Source organism: Anser brachyrhynchus (assembly GCF_964034855.1).
Source record: "Anser brachyrhynchus genome assembly, chromosome: 1".
NCBI lineage: Eukaryota > Metazoa > Chordata > Aves > Anseriformes > Anatidae > Anser > Anser brachyrhynchus.
In genome coordinates, this window is record NC_137694.1 from 16,463,815 (window position 1) to 16,482,784 (window position 18,970).

Consider the following 18,970-nt stretch of genomic DNA (forward strand, 5'->3'; position numbering starts at 1 on the left):
TGGCTGGTTCAGGATTTGGCAATTAACATTAAGCCTCCTGTTCATTACCCAAAAAAAATGAAATTCATGATCTAGTACCATCAAAACATTGGTATAAATTGAGTTCTTCTCACCACTTGTTTCTTCTGAATACTTGTCAGCTTTTCCAGAATTGCAGAAGCCTGTCACCATCATTTGTAGTTCTTCCACTGAACTTCCATCTAAATATCAACTCATTGCAAACTTTGGGAACTCCTTCTGATAATGAATCGCACTACTTTAGAAGTGGAAAAAATGTCTTCATGATGTCTTCATAGATGTCTTCATTTCTACTGCATGACCATCATTAATACAATCCATGTACTAGACCAGCTCTCAGTAACAGCATCTACCCTCAAAGTTCAGCTTCTCATCTATTCTGTTGACTCTCATAGACATGGCAGTAGAAGTGATGATAGTTATTCCTCTCATCTAGCCTGCAGTTTCTTTTTTAACCTATCTTCAGTCTCAAAGAAATTTATTCTTCCCACATCCATCCTACTTAAAAATACATCTCTGATGAAATCTCTGGAAACTATGTCAGATACTACTTTGCTGTTGTGATCTCAGAACTCTTCCAGAGGTCTTCAAACAGGTAATGAGAATGTTATACTTCCCTCGCTAGGATAATTCCTAGCTAAAGAATTATCCAAACTACACCAGGTTCTTTCTAATGTCTTGTATCATCTCCCCTCCTTGTACACGATCTTTCTTCCAAAGGACTGCAGATTGTGTTTTTTTTTTTTCCATGGATATTTTGAAGTAATCAAACTTTTGTTCCATTTTTTTTCAGTGTAGGCAAGTAGACAGTATTAAGTGCTCGGAAGGGGTAGTGCATTTTTATTTTACTCTCTCATCTGATCATCCCTCATCTCTGAAGTCATCAATGATAAAATTATGAGTATTGTGGAAAAATGAGATAAAAGAAGTCTTGATGTTTTAGGGAAAATGTATTCCACAGTAGGTCTTGTTAATCTATACATTTAATTCCAGTCCCTACTGCCAACGTACAAACAGAAGTTGTTCAACAGGTTGTTGACTGTGTGGCTTTTCTACCCATCTATATCCTGGGAGGGAGGTGGAGGAGCGTAATGGCTTTCTGAGAGTTGTAGATTTCATTTCACACACAATCCTCCAAACTCTTACAAATGTTGTGGTTACACCATCTTATTTACTGGCAGCACTCACTTGCAAATTTACTGTGTAACATCAGAGTTAGAATATTCATGAACATCATGAACATCATTAGAACGCACCCTGTCCAGTGGCCAATAAGACAGTGAATTCTGACAGTCCTATTGTATACTTGGGCATATATATCATGCCCAAGTACATAACTCCGTATGGAGAATTCTTTTTTTCCCCTGCTCTCCACACTACTCATGACCACTTTTCTTACAAAGTTCCACTACCTGACTTCTTGACAGCACCAAGAGCCTTCATGAAAGTAGCAACTACACAGGCTGCTGTTGAGTGAAGCAGCAAGTGGAACATCATGCTCCATGCAAAACCAATTATACAGGACACTTTGACCCTTGGGAGTTGAAAGCAAACAAATTCAAGTCTTGGTTTCTGATATGCAGGTCACAGAGTTCAGTGGAGCTGCTGCTGACTCGCTATCTTTCAGAACTTTCCAAATCTTCAAAAGTTGTTCATTTTCAAAGAGTAGTTGCTTCTTGGTTGCTTTGGCTGAGGCAGGACTGGGATGGCACTGTATGTGTTTTGTCTTATATACAGCACAGGGAGAGGCTTGAGTCTAGAGGGCCTATTTATGGGCGGTATAAAGGGGTGTAAATACCTAAGCCAAGGTTTCAGGATGCATGTTCAGCCATATTACAAATCTATACATGGACTATAAATCTGAAAATGAGGTCAACAGTATGTAACTTCTTCTTGTAAGACAAAAAAAAATGGTGTTTATGTAGTGTGCTAAGTCCTGATAAATTTTATTTGTGCTATAAAAGCAACCATTCGATAGTGATATATTCTCTGCACACCAAACTATGTTTCCCAAAGGTAATAACTATTAAATAACTTTCTAAAGACTTTTAAAGATAAAGATTTTATAAATTGCATTCTGTCCATGCTTCTTTCAATGGTGATACAGGCCCCGCTTTTAACTGATTCAACATGTGCAGATTATCAGTATCAATATTGTATTAGTTACAGTTATTGTATTAGATATTTTCTAATGTTCTCAGTTAAAAGTAGAATGCCCATCTTAACTATGAATGTCTTCACTTTTGGAGATCCACTGCATCACAGTTAACTGTTTTTGTTAGTCCTTAGTCAAATTAAAAAATACAGCTTTTCGTCATATTAGCGCCTTTTGTGTAAGGGTTTCTTTTACTATCATAATGCTCTTTTTTTTTTTTCCATTAGATATGCTTCTTCAGTAAAAGATGGCTCCCAGTACTTTGTTCTTCTCATTATTACAGATGGAGTTATTTCAGATATGGCTCAGACAAAAGAATCCATAGTGAATGTAAGTTTTGCGGAAAGTATTGAAATTTAAAATAATTATATTTCTGGGTTTAAATATTTTAGGCAATAAACTAAGTCTGTTATTATTTTAGGCATTAATTTAGTTCTGTAAATTAACCATTCTTTCCAAACAGCAAAAAAAAAAAAATATACACAAAGATTAAAAGAAACCAAAAGTTATATCTCAGCTTAATTAGTGTTTTGTGGGAAGTGATACTCTTCTGTCTAACGCTGTATGTTCATACAACTTTTATAATCTATGTCTTGGTTCTTCCTTCCTCATGCACATCCCACCATGCAGTATTTCATAGTGAGCCTTTGTTTATTTTTCAAATAATTGCATACAGCTTTGATTTTTTTTTTCCCACCTTCTAAAAACTGTCCCAAACTTTCTGGTCCCAAAGGTCAGGCATAACTGTCAGCTGATATCCTTGTAGATAGTTCCTATGAATTTTAAAAATTCTTAATTGTTTCTCAGTTTCTTCATTATTTTCAATATGCTGTATGCAATATTCAATATTCAATATGCTCTTCAAAACTTTATGCTTATAAGTAATATTCTGCATTACAAACACATTCCATTCTTCTTTTGCCCCTGGGAAATGTCAGATGAAATTACACAGACAACCAGCTTCCATCTAGGGTTTGAAAAGATCTATACCAATAATTTTAAACACACCACAGTGGATCTAGTTACTAGGAAAGTGATGGGTGAAAAGCCTACATTAAAATAATTAAGCATCATGTCAAAATGAATGGTATAGAATTAAGAGGCATATTTTTGAAGGCCCACTTTCACTACTGCCTACAGTAGTACCATTCCACTTGTAGGGTGCACAAGAAAATATTACTGAAATGCTCCGTCTCTCACTGGAAAGCAAGATGCCCTCAAGCTCTTGCCAGCAGCATATGGACAGAGCCTGTATGTTGATAAGGACTCTCTCAACCCATATGATAAATTTTTACCTCTTCCAGTTAAAAATAGGATAAAGCCACTCTCACTTTTATAGGAGATAAACAAGCTTTTATCTTGGAAGTTCCGTCTCTAGTCTACCCTGGAAGTTTGTTATCTGGCTTCTTTTATGTGGCAAAAAAGCTACATGGAGGGGAAAAAAAAAAAAAAGCTTTTGATTTAACTGTCCCCTCAATTTGAAGTCCATGTAGAGCGTAAGTAAGAGACTAGCAAGTTTGATTGGTTGTGAATTTGTACAATTAATTAATTTGTCACTAAGAAATACAGAAAAGTCTTGTTTCCATGAGTAGGAAATGCTACTGGAATAATAGGAACACTAGCTGTTACTCTGCAACTGTCTGGAAGTGCAGCAGATGTATTGTTAGCTTGGAATGAGCATAAATTCAGAAATATTACTTTTGATGAAGATTCATTATTTTTTCTGTGTAGTTCTTGCAGTGTGAGTACAGTATACCATGACAGAACTAATCAAATGCTATCCAGTAATATTTGAATTAATAAAAAGGGCAGTGATGTTAAATACAAGTTGATGTGTATAAGACTCGGGAAGAGTATATTTCATTTTTTATCACTAATTGTGCTTTATACATCCTCCTTTTTACAGCATATATGTCACACATTCTGTTTTATCAAATTATTTAAAGGTTACGCTGTCATTCAGTAAATGCCAACACCAAGCTTATGTGCAAAAGTTGAACTCTTTGTCTTTGCCATGACCTTGCCACTTACTGTTTCAAATATATTGTATCACATACTAATGTGTCTTCCTAAATAGGAATGTCCATGAAGAATGTTTTCTTTACACTCAAATGCTGAGATTCTAGAAAACATCTGAAAAACAGAAGGTGTTCCGTGCTGTTTTAAGTAGAGACTTCATGTCTGAAAAATACTTTATACTTAGTATCAGTGTCTTACGCAGTGTATTGCAGCTCAGGTACAGTTATGGTCCTGAGTCATGGAATGGCTGAGGTTGGCACGGACCTCTGGAGGCCACTTGGTCCAAGCCCTCTACTCCAACAGGGACACCCAGAGCCACTTGACCAGGACAACGTCTGGTCTTTAACCAATATCTTTAGTAGCATTTAATTATTTATAAATATTTATTAACAAATAGTAGTTAATATTAATAATGTTTATTAATAAATATTAATAAATATTTAGTATTTAAATTAACTAGGGATTATTATATTTTTTTACTTTGCTACAAGATTTTAGTTGGAAGATTGACTACGTAGTAATACTTCATCATGAATTTGCAGTCAGTGTGTAGCACACTGTACAATGTAGAGTGGTGAGCACATTATTGATTTATAGAATGTCATACTTTCATTGTTTTAGTTAGCGTGTATACACTAATTAACTGTAAATCTTCTGCTATAAGAAAGTTGGTTTTATATGCAATGTTGTGACAGATCAAGAATGGGAAGTGGGGATGGTGCATCTAAAAAGAGAATGTCTTTTAGATGAGGCAGAAAAACACTTCTTATATTCCGGAAGAAAGCTATAACAGTATGTTTTAAAACCACCTGACTTCAAACTTCAGTGAAGCTGAGTTTAATTTAGCAGAAAGCATACAGCTATGATTTTTGGCCAGTGTAGACTCCTGTTTAAAATGACTGTAGACATTTCAAAGTTCAATGGAATATCTCAATAAGGAACATTTGTCAGCTCTGACATTTGTTAGATGATTTTTTTTAGTTGTTACCCTCCTCAAAAGAGCCAGTTTCAGATGATTTCTCTACTGGACATCTGGTGCTGCTATCAGGGCAGGAGAATCCAATATCTATGATGCTGTCTTTGTAATTTTAAAGGTTTTACAGAGAGTTCAGTCAGGGAAAGCCAGATATCATCTTTGCCTTTTTTCACTGAATAAAAAAGATAAAGTAAAATTAAAAATCTTAAATATAAAGCAATTCAATATCTTGTTTATTTTGTGGCATGGATGATTAACTTGAATAAAATTTCATTCATGGAAGAAATACTGGGTAGATATTGCTCAAATAGGTGATTTACTCTCCTGAGAAAAGTTGGCATTAGATCTATGTAAAAATACAGGGAATCATGTAATTCCAAGCAGCTATGTAATATCGAGAAGCAACAGAGTACCTTTAAATAAATGTCAGACTGTCACTAGGTACATATTTACAATTATTGTCAGTTTACAAAAGATTCTAAGAGAAATTTGTCTTCTTAGTTGTCATCTTAGTATTAAATCCTAACATAGTTGTGTTTAATTATGATCCTATATGATTCAAAGACTTTATAAGGAAAAAATAAATCAAAATAATCATCTGCCTTTTTGTCTTCATCCAAGATGATTTGTACCTAGCACTTAAGCAGACAATTTGCACTCAACTTTTTAGGAGATGAAGATGAGGAATTGCTATTTCAAGCATCACTTCTGCACATTTTTTTGTTCATATTGTCCTCGGATCTTACGTAATAGTGGCAGAGGTTATGCAATGCATTAAACCTCTTTTTTTCTTCTTCTTTTGAAGGCTTCAAAGCTTCCAATGTCAATAATTATAGTGGGGGTAGGACCAGCAGAGTTTGATGGTAAGTGTTTTAGTGTTTTTTTAGAATGTTTTATGTTTGTTTACATATTAGTAATATGTGGCTTTTCAAACAAATATTGTTCTTTTAAAAAAATATAATATGGAACAAGCAGTAAGCACCGTTGACATTTCCAGCTGGATTGATTGATAACAGTATGATTACAAGCTACCATGTCGAGCTGTATAGCCCCTCAGGCTCTCTGTTCAAGACACAGAACCATATGGGGGCTGAGCATTTACATTGCTCTAGAAGATGAGTGGGGGAAAAAAAAAAAAGAGTAAAATAAGTATACTCAAGTAATTCTGAATTTTTTCAACATGCATATTTCACGTCAGCTGAATGGAAATATTGATCATGTGTTCTTATTGCAGTAATAAAATGCTAAGGAAAGTAAATAACTTTGAAGAGGTGATCTGGGTTAAACTGGGTTTCACTTTATAACAGAAGTGAACCTTACTGTCTACCAGCATTGGGAGAATATTACAGCAGGAAAGAAATCACCAGGATTATTTGCATATGCTTTCATATGGTGTTCCAGAACAGCACTCTCTATTTCAGTGACTAAGCTGCTTCCATTATTTGGACTAATGAATTAAGTGGCATCTTGCACATCAATGCACTATGAAGTATAGACATTCCCTTTATATCTGTTTCTCAAAGTTATACATCCTTTTTTTTCCATTTTAGTACTTCTGGTTAGGCAGCATGTCTTCTTTTGTACATGAAACTACCATGTTTCATTTTGTACATGAAACTATTTAGTACTACCACAAGTATATAATGTAAGTAGTCCTCAATGACTGTACATTTAAATTCTTACGCAAATATTCCAGGAGTAAGAAAACGAGGAAAAAATGATACAAGAAAAACAATTTATTGGGGTTGACTTTCTTATGCTTTTTGGCAAGTGGTATATTAAAGTACCATATTCCTGTATGAGATTGTCCAAATGGACATTCATACTTCAGATGATTGTATGCCACAAGCAATGAGAAGAGACCATTTCTCTTCAAAAATGCATTAAGAGGGAAATTTGCAAGGTTTACTTTCCCCCAGAGGATTCAAACTCTAGACCTATGTTACTTATTTTTTCCTCACCCCTCCTTTGCCTTTTCCTTTTCTCTGTTTATCCAGTCCCTGAGTTTGCTCAAACTCGTCTTGACTGTCGGATCATGTAAATTCTGACTTCCTTTTACTTCTGGAGGCTGTCTTTACAGAGTTTTTAGGGTGTCATCCCTATGACTTTTGTTCAAGCAGGATTCTGTTTCCTACAGTTTCCATCTTTGAACCCATGCTCCATGAGTGAAATTCACCAGTTAGATGTGTGCCAGATCTGTAGACAACAACACCACTCAAGAGGACAGAGAAATGATTTGTCCCATATACATAAGTTATTTCTGAAAAAAAAAAAAAAAAAAAAAAACAGTCTCCATTTTTGATGTGGATAGTGAAAAAGTGTGTGTGTGAGAGCGTGTACATTCCAGGCATACTCTTACAGTTCAAAGGCCAGTCAAGCTGCTGTAGAGAGACTGAGCTACTTCTCTCCAGATACCACTGTCCACTTTCGATCTCAAAGCCCCTGGGGGCTACCAGAGGAATAAAAGTCTGGCGCTTTGATAGATGGCATGTACATTTGGTGCAGCTTTACATAAGGATGTCAGGATGACTGTGAAGGCTCAGATCAGTGTTCTGTTTTGCCCAGTGATCAGTCTGTGAAACGGCCACAGGTATTTATCTGGAGAATGTTAGAAATGAAATAAGCAAAAAAGATATTTCCCTGAATACTGTCTTTAGTTCTGAATTTCCTGAGCAGAATGTGGTTTATGTTTATTTTGGAAATTTTCAGTGGGTCTTCTCTTCAAATACCTGTCCAGTCTTCTGGTTTGAACATGTGTACATTTATTGCATCAACAGCAACATCTAGCAATGTGTTTTACAGGCCTACTAACTATTTTTTGAAGAAATATATTCTTTTGTTTTGTTTGAACTTGGATCCTGATAGCTTTATTTCTGCTTTCGAGTTCTTGCGTTGGAAGAAATAGGTTTTGAAATTTTGGGTTCAGTGAGCTCAGCCCAGGTTGTAAAGCCCTAAGAAGGTCTAGTGCTCCAGAGCTTAGATTTTCATACAGTGTACTGAAAGAAGGATTGTAGGATTGCTGATCCAATGGCTGAGCAATTATTTTGTAATCCCAGGTCCATCCATTGCAACACTAACTGTAGAGCAGGTACGCCTTCCTACAGAAGTCTAGAATGGCTTCTGGGTATATTGACAATTACAGAATTTTCCTGGACCCTGTTCAAAAAAATGCAAGAGCTAGCTAGTAAATTTAAGAAAATTATTTTAAGAACTCCTAATTCATATGTAATAACAGTCATTACAATTCCAGTATGAATGTTATTGCCTTGTTGTGCTATATCCTTTGTTACCTTCTGTAACAATAATTTCTGAAGATGAATTCTTCTCCACCTATGAAAGTATGAATATAGCCTTACCAAAAGGATATGCTTGCTGGTTTGGGAGCTGGAAGGATATGGTGGACCTTATCATGGTGTGTTTTGTTCTGAAGATGAGAATAAAGGCAAAAAGTAGGTATTGCTAGCATGAAAAAGTACAAAATAACTGCAATACATGATGTATTGTATAGAGCAAATAATCTAAAGAGTTACCTTAAGATAGCAGTTGTTGGTTTTGTTCCTCTAAAAGTGTAAATTGACTGAAGTTTTCCTCAATGATGCTTTCTTTGAGTAGTTGAACTCTCACAGATAAATTAATTTCTTTCTTTTTTTAAGCTATGGAAGAACTGGATGGTGATGTAGTCAGGATTTCTTCAAGAGGAAAGTTTGCAGAAAGAGACATTGTGCAGGTGGGAGAGAAAAATTGCCCTAATCATTACATTTTACTGATCCTTTTTGTTTTGACTTCTTGTTCTATCTATATTCCCACCTTTCATTTTACCTTAGCACTGGCATACTTTATCTTACGGATGTTTATAACGAGCTCAGAAACTCTTTGTGATACCTCTAAGCCTTTATATAACACAAAATATTGGATATGCATTGAATAGAAAATGATCCCTAACTGGTAACACACTGAGATAAAGTCTTAGGGTTATACAGCCATGGGAGAAGAGTTAGGTGCCTCTGCATTCCAGGTACTGCAATCTCACTGTGATTCCATGAAAAAAATCTGCAACTTCTGTGGAAATTTGCAGTACCTAGCCTTCTAGCAAGTGGATTTGAGATGCGTAGGGTATCTTCCCTTGCCTCTAACTGCCAGTACAGAAGACCATGAGTGTCTCCCAGTACCCATGTCCTCTCTGCCACATATGACCATGCAGATGCCTTATGCCTCAAGGTATCGTAGATGATAGCAGGCAACTGTGTTCAGGTGACTGAACAAAGCCTTAAAAGTGCTGTTCTCATCTGCATTCCACAGGCTCCTCCACTTCTCTGCCAAAACCCTCTGGTTCTGTTCCTGCTCATTACCACCATTCAGTCAGCCCTATGACTGTCATTCACACCTAAGCAGCCACTTGCAGGGTGGTATGGTAGCTCTGCGTGCACATACCCACCGTAATTCCCTTTCTGCCCAAGAGCAGCAGATTTCTAGAAGCCCACAGCTTGTCCAAACCGTGTATTTCATCCATGCTCCTGGCACCCTTTTTTGGCTTACTGATTACATACACACCTGGAAAGACTTGATTTCATAATTGTTTTCTTGATCAAATTAGAGATTAGATACTCATTTTTATTTTCATGGGATACTAAAGGGGAACCAAACACACAGAAAGATGTTTGGTGGCTCAGCATACTAGTCCCTGCTTGCTAAAGGAAGTATTAAAGAAGTTGACATTTGAAAAGTAGCAAACTACTTAAAAATTAGATCAACCTGGTGACTGTAGAAATAATTATATCTGTCTAAGGTATCTGGCCTAAGTCAACTATAAACAAGCTGCCTCCAGAACAGGAAGTGCTTCAGGATCCTGGACTAGTATTTCTGCAAAGTCCTGTGCCATGTCAGAATTGTTGAAGCTAATTCACATACATCTGACATGCATTGCACTGTGTACTTTAAATATATGCAAGGTAATTGTACATAATTTCTCCAAACAACAGAATCTCCTAAAGCTGCTGTTTTTACATTCAGTGAGCATAAACAAATAGACTTCTTCAAATGTTATAAAAAAGATTAGTGAAAATGTTATGCATCAGAAATATTCCAATTTCTGCTGAGATAAAAAATAAAATTCAGTGAATACCTTTTTGCATTTCCTTAGAATTCACTGCAGATCAGAAATGCAATAAAACATTTATTTACTATGAACGTATTTCAATCAGAACTTTGCCTCAAGCCATACTGAATTAGCTGAAGGCAGTAATATTTTGTGCGCTGTCTAAATAATAACAAATACATTATAGTCTAGCTACATGAATAAAAAGGGATAATGTCAAACCCTTTAAGTTAGTGTGACCTTTATTTTGTAAATGGTAGGATAAAACTGACTTGCTTTTATAAAATAAACTACTAAAATATAAAAAGATAATCTTTTTTTGTGTTTGTGTGGTTTAGGTTAGTTAAAATTAACTAGTAAAACTGACTGTTAATTTTAACAGTCAGTATTATTGTGAAATAAGTAAATTAGGAATGGAGAGATTTGCCCGCTATAAGTGACTCACAGTATTGATTATATTTACTACTGACTGCAGTTCATGGAAAGACATGATCTTTGTTTTTCCATCCTTGCTAATAAACATAAGTATTGTAGGGGTCTGAATTATATGTCTACCAATTCTTCCTCAGTTTATTTAATTTCTGCTCCTTTGTTTTCCTGTTTATTTATTTTTTTATTATATTCTGTTTATTTATTTTTAGGAAAATATTTACTCATGGTAATGTCCCTATTGTTTCTCTTGAACATTTTGTATATTAAAATTTTATATAAACTCTCAAGCTAAAGGCAAAGCATTTTGCATTTGTTCAGTCTCCCTTCAATTTTTCTTACGTCTTTCATTCTATGAAAGATTTCTACCACCTCTGCTTGTTCTGTGTGGTAGCTCTAGGCCTTGCTGTCTTTGCCATCTGTCCTTGTGTATCTGTGCATATGTTTATCTGTCCATACTTCCTACAACTCTTCTGATACCTATATACCTTAAGGAGAGGGCAGGGAGAACTAATTCATACCATCTGTATTGTATAATTGCATTTCAACAACTTCACTGTTGAAACAGTCAGCCTTTGCTGCAGAAATGTGGTCTGAGTTTTCATGGCTGTTGTTAAGGTGATCTCTTGAAATGGGACGCATTTGTTTTTTAAACCAGAGAGCATATGTTTTTTACATAAGACTACATTAGAAAAGGAATAACCATCTGAGAGGGAAATGAACACCAAGCTTATCCCTTCACAGCTGAATGTGTAAACTTACAGGCTACAGAGATACTTCCTTTTTTTTGTTATTCTAACTTCATGCTTCTGGGGACAGTTAGATGTATTCTTACCAGCAAGGTGATGGAGTTTAAGAAGGAGCATGCTATTGAAACTGGGCAGTGCTGTGCTGGCTTCTGGAAACCTATGTTGCTTTTTTTTAGTAATCTCAAGAAGTCACTTCCAGACTCAAGTATGCTGTGACTGAGTCACCATTTTCTAAGGAACTGCTTGCTGGGGAAATACTCCAATCAGTTGCTGTTTATGCTTAATTTGGATACAGGCTTCAGTGTAAATCAACATAGTTTAAGCACCAAGGATTGAAGCTGTTCATCTGGCAAGTTGAGATCCTCATCCAGGGAGTGAAGCAAAGAGCCAACTCTTACTTGAATTCTAAACGTATTTTGGTAGGAGATTGATGCCTTGATAGGGACGCTACTGGACAGATCCAGAGCTCGAGATTAAGCATAGGAAGGTTATTGCTAATGCTGTCCATGCCTCAGGTCAAACCCAACCTTCAAATTCCCAAATTTCACCTGAATGGAAAATATGATTCCTAAATTCTGTGGGATATCTCCATTCCCAATATGGCTGTTATTTCCAATCCCAGAGCTGGCTTAACTTTCTAGGTGAGCACCACTAAACGTAATAGTACCCCATTCTTTTTATCCATCTTTTCTTGTTACCCATCTTCCCTTGTTACCCTCTTCTTTGCTCTTCTGATTTTTGTGGTGGATTTTGAAAATAAGACAATATGCAAGTTGCATGCACCTGTGTCATTCTGCATGTGCCATTGTTTCCATGTATCCCTATAGAATCTATAGTGATACTGCCTTTTAAGAACAATTTTTAATTTTCAACTGTTTTGCTTTTGATGAACAAGCTATGTTTTTCATATCCTGCCTCCTTTAAGCATTTTTTTTTAATATTGACTCCACTGAAAATAAAGAAGTTCATTGCGAAAAACCATAGCAGAATGGTAGCAATAAACTTCATCTAGTTTCATAAGTCCAGGGTGAGAAGTGCTTTCCGGAGCTGATGTAAAAATGATTTAATTAAGTTCTTCATTGCTGAAAGGTTGCCTTCATTTTTTTTTTCCAAGAGTTGCTTTATTTGTTTAATATATTAAGTAGGTCTCTTGTGTTGTGTTTTTTTTTCTGTCTTTCATGGAAGACTCTCAGAAATGTGGTGTAAGTTAAACTCTCGCTGTAATTCAGTGGTCTCCTAAATCTTGAAAGCTTTAATGCTTTTTAGAAAAATGAAATTTAATATAAAGTCTCGGTTGATGTGCATCCAAAAAGACAATTTTTTTTCAGGTTAGGATAATGGGGAAAAGGGTCTGCTCATTTTAGAGTTCAGCCAGGAGATGAGACATCTCTGGGTTTGGCTTCTCAATCAGTTCTAGTTTTATCCTGGAGTATTATATGGGAAAAGTTAACAATTAAGTAATCTCTGTTTCATGAGGGGAAAACAAAGTACTGTTAGGGTTTGAATTCTGGCATAGCCAACCATACTAGTAGCTTTTGAAAATAAATCACAATTTTGAAAACTAACCCAACTGCAATCCTGAGATAGACCCCAAAATTTGAGCAAGAAGCAGAATTTCAGATAACATTCCTTTTGGCACAACTGATTAGATAACTTTACCAACTACATCTCTGCATGCTGCCTGCTGTGAATAAAAATCAAGGAGCCTAGATTGTTTCTTTTTTTTCCTTACCAGTAGCACAAGCATCTTGTTAATTATTATGAATTTCAAGGAAAAGCTGGTGGCTAACTCTTTAGGTGTAACAGATCTGGGTATCCCATAACACATTCTTTTTTGAAATCAAATCTTTTTAGCTTAGAGGCTTAATGCATTCGTTAGTGTCAGGTAAAAAGTATTGCGTTGGTTCATAGTCCTACTGAGTATAATGAAAAATGATTAAGAATATAAAGTCATCCATTCTTGTTTTGTTCACTTCAGATGGCAAAAAATCTGTCCGCAAATTGCAAGAGCAGAGACAGTCTGTTAGGAGAGCCCTATATGAACAGGACATGTAAGCTAAGAATAGCTTTGTGAAACAAAATTATTTTCTTGTATAAACAGGGTTGAGAGACAAGCCAAATATGTCAATAAAGCACATAACTGGTAATCTCAGCCAGCCGTGGTTTAAGAATATGAAGAGCTTCACCCAAGTGAAAGCTTGATACTATTTCTATTAGAGTAGATGTTTTTAAATTGAGATACAATGTGTGTATATAAAATACAAAATATGAATGTGTATATGCATATATAAAATGTGTAAGGTAGTATATTCATGTACCTTAACTCCCTAGATCAAACTTTCTCATTTTTTGTGTTGTAAGATGTCTTCTGTGTCTGCGTAATGACCTGTGTAAATGTATCTTTTGTTTTGTAGTTTGTGCCATTCCGGGATTACATTGACAGAAGTGGGAACCACGTGTTAAGCATGGCAAGACTTGCTAAAGATGTTTTAGCTGAGATCCCAGACCAGTTTCTGTCCTACATGAGAGTCAGAGGAATAAAGCCGTCACCTGCACCACCACCCTACACACCTCCTATTCATGTGTTACAGACTCAGATTTGAGTGCTCCAAAGTGCTTGGTATTTTTCACAAGTTGAGAGTCTCTGGATGCAGCAGTAGCTTTTTGGAGCTAGAAAAATTCTCTTCACATACCAAAATTCTCTATAAGGTTGCATGAGCAACTGAAAAGCTTGTAAATGCTAGGATGAAAATGTGTATGTTCTCTCCGAGTCCTTTTTTTTTTCTTTTTTTGGACAAGAAACCCTGCTTTTTTGATCTATTTATTCGAGGGGAAAGCACAAGTCAGGATTTCAACTCAGAAGAAATGTCCTCTCTGAATACTGTGTGTACATAAATGTATAGGAATGCTATTCCTCTGTATCAATGTTTACATGTTACTATTTTTAAATTTCAGTACTTTTATAACTATTCTTAAGAATAAAAGTTTGGAATATTGATTCACACGTCTTCTAGCTTGCAATAGTTTGTCACAAGATCACAAGAGAAGCAATATCTCTTTGAATGTTTGTCCAGACAAATACAAGCGGAAGTTAAGAAAAGGACAAATATATGTGTGTTTTCCGATACCTGAATTGCTTCAATCAGTGCTCAGTAATCTATTCATCTCACACTCTGAGAATAAGCTCCTAAAATGTGAATATCATAAATTGTGTATGACTTACGACCAACTCCAAACTTCAAGGGGGAGGTATGTGTATTTTTTCAGAAATTCTCCAATTTCTAAGTTTATCTAAGTTTACAGTTTTTTAAACTAGTTACTGAAGCAAATTAGAAGAGTTACTTGCTATAAGTAATTAAAGAAAATTACCTCAAATCAGAACTTTGAGTATTACAGTTGACTCACTGAGCTCATTAAATCTTATCATGCATTCCTTAAAGCACTGGAAATTTTGCATCAGAAAAGTCTTTTGGTGTGATTACAGCAGATGTTTTATAATGGATCATTTTAAACTTAATTTAAAATTATAACTTTTTTGTCTAGATTGCCCATTCAAAGGGATGCTGGCTCTTAATATTTGGGTTTATATTGTCATTTAATCACATTTCCATTCAGGATGCATGAATGATAATGTTAATTAACTGGTTTAAAAATTGCACAACCATGTTGCTTTGTGCACAATTTTGTGTACTGAACTACCCAAAAATTTTATTATATGCCTGTTCATATATAATTATGAAATGATTTTGCATGTACAGTTTTTACAAAATACACAGTTTTGTGAGTTTGTGTCAGATATATTTTATTTAGAACTAATGGCCTTAAATTTCACAAAACTCCTGAAATGATTGTGAATTGCCTTCAAATACTGTTAAAACTGAACATTTTTATTTTTTTGTGTGTCACAATTGTAACTGTCTTGTATTGTAACTTCTTTTCTTTGCATATAAACTGTTTACTACTTCTGTTTCTTACTACTGTATGTGGTAATGTACAGTATGAAACTAAGGTGCGTTTTTTAAGCATGAAAAGTTTTTTTCCAGAAACATATCTTCAATATTAATGGCATATAACTATATAAAAGCAGAATCTTCCATTTTTAAATATATTTAAATTCCTTTAACTATCTCATGCGGGAAGTTCCTTTTTCCAGATAATTATTCTGTTAGTAACGGGGAATTTTTTTTTTTTAAGAAATAAATATTGTTTTATTTTTGTTTCAAAACAGTTTTTACATAAATATGAATTTTAATTTTCTCACCAAGATATGTATTTCTTAGTGGATTGGTGTTGCATGAATGAAATTTGATACCTGACAATTACAAATTTTGATGAAAGTGCATCATAAAGAATGTTTAAATCTACTGAATGGTGGTGTTCTCCTTCCATCTTCTGCCTTTATATTTCATACTTGTATTGCTGGCACTTTATAAATAGTTGAATTAATACTATATTTCTGTTGCTTCATTCTGTTAGGTGAATCTTTATGCTGACATTTGTATGAATTCACATGGGTCCATGCTTTTAGCAGGTTTTTCTCCTAAAGCCAAAATTGCCAATTAATCGGTTTCCAGGTCTTCCAAGTTTTTATTTCTCCACCTTTTATCTAGTATTTATATATTTATCTGGTGTTTTATCTAGTATTTATTCATTTCAGATTGAGTTATTTAAAAAAAAAAAAAGGAACTTTATAACTTTATTAGCTCTCACTTATTCAGCACCTTTTATTAATGCAAAGATCAGTCTCAAAATTAACAAGTGAGGAACTTTTAAGGATTGGTATTATTTAATCAATTTAATTAACAAAAATTAATAATTAATTTAATAATTAATCAAAAAATTATTTTTTTCTATCCAGCACCGGTTCCAACCTATTCTGTTCTACACTGTTGTTTTTCCTTCTCTTTGGTATTGGAGTGTAAATTTAACATAATTAATGGAAAGAAAAAGATGTAATCAGAGGTCTGATTTGTCCTGGTACCAGTACTATTTAACGTCTTTATCAATGACAGACAATGGGGTCGAGCGCACCCTCAGCAAGTTTGTAGATGACACTAAAAGAGGGGAGATTTAGATGAGATGTTAGGAGGAAATTCTTCACTGAAAGGGTTGTGAGGCTCTGGCACAGGTTGCCCAGAGAAGCTGTGGCTGCCCCATCCCTGGAGGTGTTCGAGGCCAGGTTAGATGTGAGGCCTTGGCCAACCTGATCTAGTGGGAGGTGTCCCTGCCTATGGCAGTGGGGTTGGAACTGGGTGGTCTTTAAGGTCCCTTCCAACCCAAACCATTTTGTGGATCTATAACCATATGACTAAGTATTCTAGTGGGAAAAGGATTTTTTTCCAGACTGGTGACATTGCCTGTGTGTTCAACACCCTAGTTCTGTAACGTGTATGGTACCGTTATGCAGGCTCACACGGTAGCCTTAGTCATGCCAGTAATAATGATGAGAGTCAATGGTCATAACTTGAATTTCTGCAAAACGTCATATGGAGACATTTTTCCTTCTGGCTTTGTTCTGAAGAATAATGAGCCATAAAACTCCCTTCCCAGGAAATGCTAGCTGCTGTACTCTCCAACAGGATTTCCAGTTTTGGACTGTCACTTCTCCAACCAGAGAGTTGCTTCTAGTTCTCCCATATCCAGCTGGACTTGGAGTAACAAGGGGTCCTGGCCAGGCAGCAGGGTGCAAGCAGCTCTATGCAGAGTTCATGATCAAGGTAACACTTTGGTAACGCACATGTTGGGTTGTAAATCTACCATGCTGTTGTAGATAGCATTTCATAATTAATAGTCCTCTTATTCTAATTACTAAAGAGTAGCAGAGAGTATTTATATTTAAGAAAGGTAAAGTATGACATGATGGGACAAAATGTACAAATGTGCAGGGTGCAAACTGTACAAACGTCCTACAGATTAGGAAGAGCACTGTCTCATGGAGGATATCATTTGAGAATGACTTTTAGGTTTCATTCAGACTAGCGTGTTATCATTTGCTGATCTGGAAGGAGAAATTAGTTCGATCTTAGTTATGAAGAACAGAATTCTGTAATTGTAAGGAAAGGTGGCAGCCTACACAACAGAATTCTCGTGGCCTTCAAATCAGCTTACTTCTATACACGAAAATGTTTGTTAAGGGTGGTCCCCAGGGAAATATTTGAAAGAGAGATAAAGAATTCAGGAGAACAGGTATTCGCTGGAAAGACACATTTTGAAAAGCTGGAAATTCTCAGCTAAATAGGGTCAGATGTAATTAATTCCAGAATAATTCAAAAAATGGCTGAAACAATCCGAATGATAAATGATTATCATCTTTGAGAACTAATAAAAAGACACAAATGACAAATTATGCCAATGCAGCGGGAAACCAGGGAGCATAGTAAGAGGCTATTATGACTGTATCAGAAGTTCTTCAAACAGAAACATCAAAAAGAATAGAAAAGGAGAATATGTTGCTATGGATAAATGTAAAAGATTAGCACAGACAAGTGTTAAAAAAAAAATCAGGACAGTGAAGCACTAAGTAAGTGCATAAAGGCCAGTAAATCCCAGGCTAGAAAGAGAAGGAAAGTCGGGCCCATTATTTAATGAAAAGAACAACTGAAAAGTAAATCTAGAGAACTGAAATGTTAGATGTCTCTTTTTCCTTCATTCTTCACAGAAGAGGAATAATCACTGAATTAAGTGGCCAATTCCTCTCTCCATCCTTCCCCCCAAAAAGTTATCTAGACCTAGGTTTACAGCTACCAATAAAAACGTGTTAAAAATGCATACTTTTGAAATGATTGTCTTGAAAAGCAATATAATAAGCTTCAGGATAAAAGAAAGAAACAGCTGCCATGTAATTTTATTAAAGCTTTTAAATTACATTTTAAAGGCAAAGAGGGAGATAATGGCTTCATTTGAAGGGCTATGAAATGCTACAAAATTGGTTAGGCTGTGTTCAGAAAAATGCTAGCAGTCTTTCATCGTCCAACAGGAAAAATGTATCCATTGGTCTTCTGTAGGGACTGGTCTTGCTTTTGGTACTATTTGGTCATTGCCACTGATGACGCCATATATAAAAGGTTTTTATTAAATTAGCAGGTTATATTAACTGGAGATAATTCAAACAGTTTCAAATACGGGCTTAAAACTCAAAAGTATGTTTGTGAATTAGAAAAATACCTGTAAGAGAAGCAAATTCAATGAGTTCAGATAAGAGTACTTAAGTAGCACCCAATTGCGTTATTTTCTGGCTATGCAACAATTCTGCGGAGAAGCGTCTGAGGTTTGTCCTGGTTTTGGCTGGGATAGAATTAATTTTCTTTATAATAGCTTTTATGGTGCTGTGTTTTGGGTTTAGGATGAAGATAATGCCATTAACACCGATGTTTTAATTGTTACTGGGCAGCGCTTACACTGAGTCAGGGACTTCTGGCTGCTCATGCTGCCATGCCAGCGAGGGGGCTGGGGGTGTGCGAGGAGCTGGGAGGGGACAGAACCAGGACAGCTGGCCCACACTGGCCAAAGGGATGTCCCATACCATGTGG

General features: G+C 35.6%; 1 protein-coding gene across 3 annotated transcripts in view; it reads left to right on the top strand.

The window, feature by feature from the left end:
* Window positions 1–15,803, top strand: part of CPNE8 (copine 8) — a 104,099-nt gene extending 88,296 nt beyond the window's left edge. For all 3 annotated transcript variants that reach the window (XM_080577510.1, XM_080577511.1, XM_080577509.1), the window contains 4 exons: window positions 2,401–2,503; window positions 5,974–6,031; window positions 8,822–8,895; window positions 13,856–15,803. In XM_080577510.1, the coding sequence (XP_080433636.1) occupies window positions 2,401–2,503; window positions 5,974–6,031; window positions 8,822–8,895; window positions 13,856–14,044 (424 nt within the window). In that variant the 3' untranslated portion in view covers window positions 14,045–15,803. The remainder of the gene's footprint in view (window positions 1–2,400; window positions 2,504–5,973; window positions 6,032–8,821; window positions 8,896–13,855) is intronic.
* Window positions 15,804–18,970: the final 3,167 nt, after the last annotated feature.